General features: G+C 33.5%; 1 protein-coding gene across 1 annotated transcript; it reads left to right on the top strand.

The window, feature by feature from the left end:
• The first annotated feature begins 1,377 nt into the window (after positions 1 to 1,377).
• On the top strand, positions 1,378 to 2,673 carry LOC132057560 (protein FAR-RED IMPAIRED RESPONSE 1-like). The gene has a single exon (XM_059450194.1). It carries the CDS (start codon positions 1,378 to 1,380, stop codon positions 2,671 to 2,673), a length of 1,296 nt encoding a protein of 431 aa, XP_059306177.1.
• Positions 2,674 to 11,348: the final 8,675 nt, after the last annotated feature.

The raw sequence follows: 11,348 nt of genomic DNA, 5'->3' as shown, positions 1-11,348 counted from the left end.
TTATTCTTTGATCTCAATCTAATACTACTCTCTTTTTCACCACATAATAATCTCTTACCACATTTATTGAGTTAGGGTAAATGGTGAAAAGTAGTAGTTAATTATATCTTGGTTTTTTAAAACGACAACTATTTTGGAGTATCTATTTTTAGTAAGGACGACAAATAAAGTGGACCGAAAGGAGTAGTAAATGATAGGCTCTACGACAAATTATCTTCTCAAACTGGAGGGCGCGAATCATTTACTCCCTTCGTCACATAATAAGTGTCACCTTAATTAAAAATTTGTGCCCCATAATAAGTGTCATCTTAGGAAACCAAGACATAAATTGACTAGTTTTTTCCAACTCTATCCTTAGGCAAAACTTGACAAGTTAAAGTAACATCTAAATGGTGATTGGAAAAGCCACATATAGTAACTTGGTATTGTTGGATTCCCAATGTCAAAAGGATTACTACTTAATGATCTAATCAAGAGGAAAAAGTAATTTATTATTATCATATAGGGTAATTTAGTAAACTTCACATTGCATAATTGGTTTCTTAATATGCGTGTCTTTTTTGCTAAGGTGACGCTTATTACGGGATGAAAGGAGTGTAAGTTTATAAAGAATGGAAAGTCTAAAGTTATACTCTTCGACTCAATTGTTTATCATAAGTCTAATATATTGAATCCTAAACTCTAATGTATTGAATCCTACACATACTCATCTAATCACATGATTTAAAAAAAAAAAAATAGAGCGATTTCTCCTTGGGCTTGTATTTGTATGAAAGTCATGTACATCCAATCTTTTATCATCAAATCGATGAAGGCTCTTCAGTGGAAGTTAGAAAAAAGACCAAAATTTAACTTAAAAATGACGTGCCTCGATTTCATTACCTCTAAATTATTACACACTCATAGCAGGCCAGAGCTGATCAAAGACATCCTTTGAGAGCCAGAAATTACATAACAACATATGACTTACATAAAAAAGAAAGGGTGCTGCTATTTGGCACAGCTCAAAATGACACAACTTGACACAATCCACTTAAAAAGTCCTAATTACCCTTAATGAATATTTGGCTCTAAACAATTTTTTATTTTTTCCTTCCAAGACTAAGTCATAATTACACTTAGGCATGCTCAACTTTTCCACTTTTCAAACACCTCGAGAAGATGAGCAATCTCGTTTTTATACATTTATACGTTATACATTTACATTATACATTTATACGTTATACTTTGCCTTTTTTTTTTTTTAATAATTTTATACCATTTAAACAATAGAAAAATCCCTAATTACATACAACAGGTGCCTCTTTTTTATTTTATTTTATCTTCCATGCCTCTTACTCTTTTCTCTTCTTCCTTTGCCGAAATCACAAACATAAAATGGACCCAAACATTTTCAACGTTGATAATAACAACAATGAAAACGTTGATTACAACAGTGAAACTGATGATTACAACGGTGAAAATGTCGTTAACAACATTGAAGACGGTGATATAAGGGCAACCTTGAATAATATTTTAGGGATTGAAGGTAATGACAGTTTGCTCTCTAATGTTGATGAAGATGAAGATTCAGAGGATTTCAATGGTGGTGGTCTAGACCCATACTTGGACAGCGAGGATGAAGGGCTCAACTTGGTGCGTGTAGAGGAAGAGGTAAATACTCCTGATCACTTTGAGGAATACGAAGAGGATCCTTTGACGGATGAATATGAACATGAGCATGATGTGACAGATGAAGATGAAGCTAGAGGAGGAATGAATGAGGAGAGATTTACACATGAACAATTTTTACAAGGTCCTATTGAAGGGATGACATTTGGAAGTAAAGATTCAATGTTTTCATTTTACAGAGAGCACGCCACATTGAAAGGGTTTGGTGTGGTGAAAAAAACAGCGTTAAAAAAACTTAGTGATTTTGTTAATTATGTTGTCTATGCTTGTGATAGGTCAAGGAAAGGAAAACAAAAGAAATCGAGCAAAAGAATTGAATGTAAAGCTCGTGTTAATGCTGTTATGATGGTTGATGGATCATCATGGCGTGTCACTAGGGTTGAAAGTGAGCATAATCATGTGTTGGATGCCAGACTATCACGATTTATGCCCTCACACAGGGAAATGAGCAGGAGTTTGAAGAGGCAGCTTGTTGCTCACGACATTGCAGGTTTGAGACCTTCAAAGAGCATAAGACTCTTGGAAGTTGAAGCTGGTGGTCCTGAGAATTTGGGATGTACCCCCAAGGACTGCAGAAATTACATTTTGCGGGAGAGGAGGTTGAGAACCTTGTCCACCGATGCAGAAGCCATAAACAGGTTTTTTCTTGACATGCAGATTAAGGATAGGGAGTTTTTCTATGCAGTAGACCACGATAATTCTGGCAGGCTACGTAACTGTGTATGGGTTCATACACATTCTAAGTATGCATATCTTGAATTTTGTGATGTGATATGTTTTGACACTACCTACCTTGTGAATCAATGGCGCATGCCGTTTGCTTCATTCATTGGTGTGAATCAGCACCGACAGTCCATACTTCTTGGATGTGCTTTGATTACAAGCGAGGATGCTAACACTTACAAATATGTCTTCTTTACTTGGCTTAGAGCCATGAATGGTGTAGCTCCAACCGCTATTATGATGCATCAATGCAAGAGTATTAAGGCAGCTATCGAGTAGTGATGCCGCACGCAATCCACAAGTATTGTATTTGGCACATTTTCACAAAGTTGCCTTTCAGGCTAAACCGAGTTCATAATGCTAAAATTGCCAAGAGCGAATTTAAAGCAGCAATCTTTGATAGCATTACTATTGATGAATTTGTTGGAAAATGGGAGGCATTTATTCAAAAATATGAGTTACAAAACAGAAGATGGTTCTCTAATTTGTTTTTGGAAAGGGAGAAGTGGGTTCCTGTATACCTAAAGCACTTTTTTTTGGGCTGGTATGCCGTCCACACAAAGGTGTGAGGGTATGCATGCTTTCTTTGATGGCTATATCAGTGGTTCTAGCACACTAAAGCAGTTTGTTGAGCAATACGAGATAGCCTTGAGAGCAAAGTTTGATAAAGAGTTAACTTCTGAATTTAATTCTAGGTATACAGAAGCAAAAGTTTTCTCTGGATTCATGTGGGAGGAACAAATACAAACTCATTACACTCGTACAATATATGATCTTTTCATGGACCAGGTAGCAAAAAAGTATCACTGTGAAATGAGCAATCATGAAGATCTTTGAAGTGGTGGAAGGTGTGGAGAAGTTCGACGTTGCAGATTATTCAATTAAGAATGATTTTCATGGCAATGTATTTGTGTTCTTGGTGGAATACAAAACAAACGGTGAATATTTGGAATGCAATTGCAAACACTTTGAATCTACTTATATTTTGTGTTGCCATATACTAGAAGTTATGTCAAGAAAGAGGATTGACATAATCCCTGATAGGTATATAATTAGAAGGTGGAGAAGAGATGTCGTTTGTCCACACTTGAGGAAATTCTTTCCTGGTGGCTACCCAACCATGACTGATGAGTTCAAAAGATATTATATGTTGAAGAAATGGTTTGACAGGGTCTGCGATGTTGTATTGGATAGTGAAGTGAAAATTAGAGACTTTAAAAATGTAATGAAAGCCAGACTGGCTGCCTATTTAGATTGGGATGATGATATGCTGGTGCCAGACGTTGGGGGAGATGATTCAGACGATGATAATTTCACATACATAAGAAACCCAAGAGAGACTCGTCCACGTGGAAGGCCACCAATTAACAGACGTAGAGGAGGACGTGAAAACGTCTTTAGGCGAGGGGGTGGACCAGGGTATAGGGCTAGATGTGCACCTAATGCCAATGAAAATAATGAGAATGGAGGTGATCATGCTAATGCAGTTGATAATAATGGTGGTACAAGTACAAGAAGACGTGCACGAGGGAGTGCGAGAACTGGACCTAATGTCAATGGTGACAATGCCGGTGGAGGTGATAATAATGGTGGTACAAGTTCAACAAGACCTGCACGTGGGAGTGCAAGAACAAGAGGTGGAGGTGTAGGGGGTGGTAGAAGTGGCGGTAGTTATAATAGAAGTAGTGGTGGTGATGTTCAAACAGACCAACCAGTCGTTTAATTGAATTGGAAGTTTTATTTTGTGTTTCAAATAGTGATGCATTATTTGTTTGTTAGTATTGCAAGTTTTTGTATGTATTGATTGAATTGGAAGTTTTATTTTGTGTTTCAAAATAGTGTAAATGTTAATGTACTGGATGATGCATTATTTGCTTGTTAGTATTGCAATTTTTTGTATGTATTGCGTAACAAAGAGAAGTTTGCTATTTTTGTTGACTTCAAACATGTGATTTGATCACAAAATTGAGAATGTTCTGCCTAACTTTTGACAAAATTTTCTTAAAAAAAAATAGTTTCATAAATTCTCCCATATTACTTGTTCAATAGATATAATTACCCATCTGAGAAAACATAGTCAAATATCATTTTAAAATTCGAAAAATTCAATTATTCTTTCTTAATGGAGGGAATCCAAAAATTTTGGGATTGAAAAAAGTTTAGGAGGGAAAGGTGAAAAGGTGCCTTCTCACTTCAATTTACGACTCCTATTTAAGACGTTCAACCCCTTATTATTTACCCTAAACATTTTCAATACAAAGTAGTTTTGCAAACCAAAAAATTTTGTTGATAAATGGTCGATTTCACTCAAGTCCATCCCAGTCACCGTCCCCACCCCCGTTTCAGAATAAGGCTGAGTAGATCTTATGCAACGTTGGATGATGTGGTACTCACATTTTCCATTATTTCCATTATTTTTTTTTTGTTAAATTACAATGTATTTATAATTCTTATTTTTTACAGTGGTTGCCAACGGTTGTATCTCAATACATTCCACCTTGAGTCACTGCCACTAGGATTGTTCATCACAATGTCTTATGGACAGCCAAAATTGTACCCTGTGGTCAAAGAAGGAGAATCCAGGATGGATGGAAAGAATTCGTTGACGAGGTAGGTTTTGAAAAAGGAGATGTGCTTGATTTTGTGATGTTTAGGAGCTCAGATGAGTTTGTGAAATTTGTGGTTGTTAACGACGACCCATTTTTCATAGCTTTTGCTAATGCATTACCTGACGTTTTGGTTTGAAACGTCTTTGAACTTTTTATGCTCTTAATTATGAATATCTAATTATATCAATATTTTATGAATTTGGGTTTATAGAATCTTTGTTTTAAGTTCTTAAAAAGTGTTTTGTCCACACATGTGAAAAAACTTAAATTTGTAACAACTTTAAAAATAATGCCACTTAAATTTAAAAACAATGTCACTTAAATTCGTGATTATTTTAAATTTAATAAAAATAAAATAATTAACCTGGACTATTTAAATACCAATCATATTTTTCAAGATTGTTGTTCTAATATATTGTGTGACTCAATATGGATGATTTTGCAAGTAATGTTAGACTTTCTTTAAGTATTTTTTTGTGTACAAAAACCCAAAAAAAAAAAAAAAAAGCCTTCAACAAGTACGCAAAGACAATAACAACATAAAAGATCCAAAATCTTACATTGCGCATGCTTTTTACTACATTAACCAACTTAACATGTTTCAAAACAAAAACTAAGACATAGAACAGAAGTAGACCGTCTTAACATCAAAACAACTTCTTTCAAAACATAAATTAAATGACTGGACCACCAACATGTTAGAATAGAAAAACTATATCATCCATACTAAAGATCAATATTGTTGACTTCTTCAATGTCGGCCCAAAACCTGTGCCTCAACTCCCAAAGTTCATTCCTAAGATTCCTCAAAGTCTGCCTAAGTTCTTTCACTTTAGCCTTCAAAGCCGCAATCTCCCATACTGAATCTGGCACTGATCATCCGAAGAACCTTGAGTAGTTGAACTTATGTTTTTGGAAGACATCTTTTTTCGGAAATTTTTAGGAAAGTGAAAGTAGATTTTGCTTTTTAGGGTTTGGTATTTAATGGTGTAGAAGCATTTAATATGTTGGTTGATCTTCTCACCTGCCAAATTTTTCTTTTTATTTGCCCGATACCAAAATTGATTACCGTGTGATTTTGGATTTTAAATTTCAAATACTATTCTCTTAAGAAACTTACCATGTACTCCTTTGTTAATCCTTTGTTAATCATAATCTAGTGTTTTTTAATAGTTTTTATAATATAATGCAATTTAATAGTAATGTAAAATAATGACATGTTAATAGTAAGAATACAAAATATAATAATAACAACTAAAAAAAGTAGTTAACATACAATGCAAAATAATAATAACCATAACGACTAAAAAAAGTAGTAACATATTTCTAATAATTAACTTGTGTAATATAAAAGGACTAGGAATGTAAAAACAACATGCCCTAACATAAATGTACTGTAGTACTTCCATAACAAAAATTAACTTAATAATAAGCACCTAATACCCACAAAAATGGAGGGGGAGTGAAGAGGGGAGTAACAACATCATCTGCATTCAACTTAGCAAAATGGAATAGGGCGCTGAGCATCCTCTCCAATCTCCATCCGATTGCTATAAGGTGTTCCATGAATGTTGAGTGACAGTACCTAACCTCGTTCAACTGAGATTTGAAGGCATTTCAACGGTGGATGAACATCTCATTGGTAAGAGTGACCCAGTTTTCCAATGCATCTGAACGTCGGTTAATTAAAAAATCTATGTCATCCAACTTACGCATGATTCTCTTAGTGCGACGTAGTAGGTGTTCCATTTCTACAAATAATAAGACAAAAAATTAATCTTTTACCTAAGGTTGAATGTTTGAAATCCTAGTTTGACTACTTTGTTGAAAATGAATGTACTATACATGGAGCTGCCAGAGACTGGTTAGAGTATTGAATTGTATGTCAACAAAGAGAATAAGGAATGTGGTATAGTGTTTCTCTTCTTTAAATAGGCCAAACATGCCATTTCAACCGGATCAGTCGGCTGAACTGCATTTAATGACTGACACTTATTGCAATACACCCAATTCCCATTATATATTATTATTTTATATTATAATTTTAATTTTATTTAATTCTTGTAAAATTGAACGCAAATTCATCATTAAATTGAAATCTTAAAATTCAAATAACAATTATACAATTCATCATAAAATTGAAATTGTTCAAGATATTAAAATTCAAATAACAATTATACAAAGTTGTTCTTCTTTGTTGTGCTCATAGAAAATACATTTAAAAGGGGAAATCTAATACAATTTATCGGGGAGGGACGAGCTTTGAGGCTCATTGTTAGGCTTGTTGATAGAAGGCAACATAGTTCTCTCCAGCCTAGTCGCAATAGCTTCCATGCGCATCATCATTATCTCCTGCTTGTGGCACAACCCATCCACACGTCGACTTAACATAGCAACTTCCACTCTCAATTCATGAATCTGACAAACTAGCGACTGAAACGGATTGTTCATTGGATACACATGGACTTGGGGGCGAGTAGTGTTAGGGACATTCACTGTGTTACTCATCATTTTCACCTGTAAATAATATTAAAAAAAATTTAAATATTAGGTGGATGTAAATGAAGAGTAGTAATGATACCTTTCAATATTTTGATTTGATTTGATGTCTTATAGAGATTTGGTTTCTGGATTGCTTGTGGTAAGATTTTGTGTGTAGTAGGGTTTAAATAGCAAATGATACAAGTGAACGGTAAAAAAAAATTAAGAACAAAGCACGCCTAGCCAATAGCAATTCGTTACTTTCCTTGGTAAATGAAGAAGGGTCATAGGAAATCTGTTTTTTTCCCATACCAATGTGCGCTGATATACGTATAGTCATAATTATCACCATTCACCGCTCTTTTTTTCATTTTCCATCAATAACACTTTTTGTTTGGTAATTTCATCATTAGATTTCCCTCTCAAAAGTTGTTTTCGTATCAAATTTTTTAGATTTCCCCCCATGTTTTGGATCAAAAGGAAAAAACATAGAGGGAAAATTTTGCGACTAAATGGAATAAAAATAAAATTCAAAAAGAAAATTTATTATTACTCCACTTAATGTAATACTTAGATAATTTCTTCATCTACTTGCATTTGGAAAGTGTTTAATATGGAATTGCCACATGTTGATTTTTAATGTTACCAATTATCTATGTGATCATTTATACTATATGTTGATTGTTCTATTTTATTTACTTGATTTTGAGATAAAATGTAGAAAATAAAAAATAAATTTGATGAGGCCAAACTTGATCCAATTGAACCACCAATGCTTGGTGGAATGAAGGTGTGACTCTAAATTTGGTTCAATTATATCAAGATTTGATCTTCAATTTGATCCAAATAATCAAGTCAACACAAAAGTCAACAAAATTGAATTGAACTAGAACCAACATTGATCCCACTTCAACATTGAGATCCAAATTGACCCAATCGAACCACCAATGCTTGGTGGAATGAAGGTGTGACTCTAAATTTGGTTCAATTATATCAAGATCAAGTGTTGTTGATCTTCAATTTGATCCAACATAAGCAAGTCAACACAAAAGTCAACAAAATTGAATTGAGACTAGAACCACTTCAACATTGAGATCCAACTTGATCCAATTGGACCACCAATGCTTGGTGGAATGAAGGTGTGACTCTAAATTTGGTTCAATTATATCAAGATCAAGTGTTGTTGATCTTCAATTTGATCCAACATAAGCAAGTCAACACAAAAGTCAACAAAAATTGAATTGAGACTAGAACCACTTCAACATTGAGATCCAACTTGATCCATTTGGACCACCAATGCTTGGTGGAATGAAGGTGTGACTCTAAATTTGGTTCAATTATATCAAGATCAAGTGTTGTTGATCTTCAATTTGATCCAACATAAGCAAGTCAACACAAAAGTCAACAAAAATTGAATTGAGACTAGAACCACTTCAACATTGAGATCCAACTTGATCCAATTGGACCACCAATGCTTGGTGGAATGAAGGTGTGACTCTAAATTTGGTTCAATTATATCAAGATCAAGTGTTGTTGATCTTCAATTTGATCCAACTTAAGCAAGTCAACACAAAAGTCAACAAAAATTGAATTGAGATACAACTTGATCCAATTGAACCACTAATCCATACTTGAATGAATTGGACCACTATAACACAAATGTGTGTGACTCTAAATTTGGTTCAATTATATCAAGATAAAAATAATTTTATTCAATTAATTCAAAAATAATATGTTTAAGTAAAATAATTAATTTAGTAATATGTTACAATTTGTTAGTACATGATGTCATGACTCCAAATTAATCATTCATGATTTGGTCATAACAAACTTAATAAAGGTTGTAATTTATGAGTATATTAAACTGTTGAGATTTCATATTAACCAACTTCAAAAAAAAATTAAAAAAATTTAGACTATAACAAAAACCAGGGATAAAAATGAGCGGTTTTTTTTTTATTATTTTATTTAACCAAACCGCCTTCTCTAATTCACACCAACTATATAAAGACATTCTTCCAACAAGACCACTCATTTCTAACTTTTCGAGTAAAGTGCCTTTTAGAAGATACATACCAAGGTATTCTAACAGTTCATCTTCCATTTTTTTTTGTCGATTAATAAACTTTATAAATTGCTTTCTTCTGTTAGTTAATCTTTTCTACTTGTTGTTTTTGCAGAAAAATGTCTGACGAAGCACAGTGGCCTACATCAAGCATTTACGAAAACATCCTCAGGCCACCCAAATCTATTCATGAGCGTCTTATAGACGTTCATTTTCTGTTGGTAGACATGACACACAAACTAGACAGGATGATGGAGGAGATTGTTGAGTTGAAAATCAACCAGGAGAAAATGGAGATGATGAGCAAGGCTACATGCGGAGGCGTTGGCCTCGAAGTTAAAGAGATCTTGCCCCCCTCACCAACCGTTTTCTTAATTTTAGGAATGATTAGGTTTCTTGTTGCCTCCCCACCCTGCATGTCAATGTTTAGGCAGGGTTACTATCTATTAGGGGTTTTATTTTTTTTTTCTTTTTTTTGGTTTCGATCGGAGGGCAATGATTTGTTTATGTAATTGGTTTTTTTTTTTTTTTTTTTTTGGGGGGGGGGGGGGGGGGGGGGGGTTTAATTAATTTTATTATATATATAAACTTATGTCTTATTATGTCTAAATTTATGTTGTGCTAAATATTATTTTTTGAGTACTATTTGTTAAATACAACTATCACGAAAGTTACAAATATAAAGTATAAAATAAAATACAAGATATTTTAGATTCTTTAATCGGATTAATACTCTTATTTAAGTTAATGGAATATTTAATTTCACATATTATATCAGAAGAGCCAAATGAACCTTTCAGTTTCCCTCTAAAGGAAATAACGTGTACAATTAAATTTGCGAGTCAAGGGAATAAAATAAAATATTCAAACTGAAAATTTATTATTACTCAACTTAATGATAAAATATTCAAACTGAAAATTTATTACTCAACTTAATGATAAAATATTACTCAATTTATTATTACGTAATACTTTGATAATTTCTTCATCTACTTGCATTTGTAAAGTGTTTATGATTAATGGAATCAATTACATTAACAATAAATATGGATAAATATATATGAGCGGTTATTTTTTTCCCCTTTTTATTCTCCGTGACTGCCCTTTCTAATTAATTCATCTCACATATATAAAGAGACTATTCAACTATACAATTCATTTCCAACTTTTCAATTACTTCGTTCCAGAATATACCTACCAAAAGGTATTACATGTCCATCTTTTTTTTTTTTTTTTCGAACTAAAAAGGTATAACTTGCTTTCTCCTTCTTACAATTAATCCCTATACTATTTATTCTTTGTGCAGAAATGGGTGACAAGCGGCAATTTGGTGGACATAGCAAGTATGCAATCCTCATCAATCCGCCCAAGAATATGAATGAGCGTCTTATGGACGTTCATTTTCTTTTGATGGAAATGGCTGAGAAACTAGACAAGATTATGGATGACCAGGCTGAGTTGAAAGCGAGGACGGAGAAGTTGGAGGCGATGGCCATGGCTACAGTCGGAGGCGTTGGCTTAGAACTTGATGAAGTCTTACCCCCCTCACCCCCACCTTTTCCCAAGGCTATGTGAATCTTTTGCCAGGGTTAGTATAAGTATGTTTGGGGATTGATGTTGTTGTTTTGTTTGTATTGGGATATTAAATATAAAATTATGAAAATTTTAGTTTGTTTGCCAAAAAATATTTTTTATGTTAGTTGTTATGTTAGAGAAAATTATATAAACAGATGTATTATACTCAGATATAGATTTTATTTGAACCATCATTTGAACTTATTTATTATGATACACAGATG

Source organism: Lycium ferocissimum, chromosome 5 (genome assembly GCF_029784015.1).
Source record: "Lycium ferocissimum isolate CSIRO_LF1 chromosome 5, AGI_CSIRO_Lferr_CH_V1, whole genome shotgun sequence".
Lineage (NCBI taxonomy): Eukaryota > Viridiplantae > Streptophyta > Magnoliopsida > Solanales > Solanaceae > Lycium > Lycium ferocissimum.
This window is presented reverse-complemented; position numbering and strand designations above follow the sequence as displayed.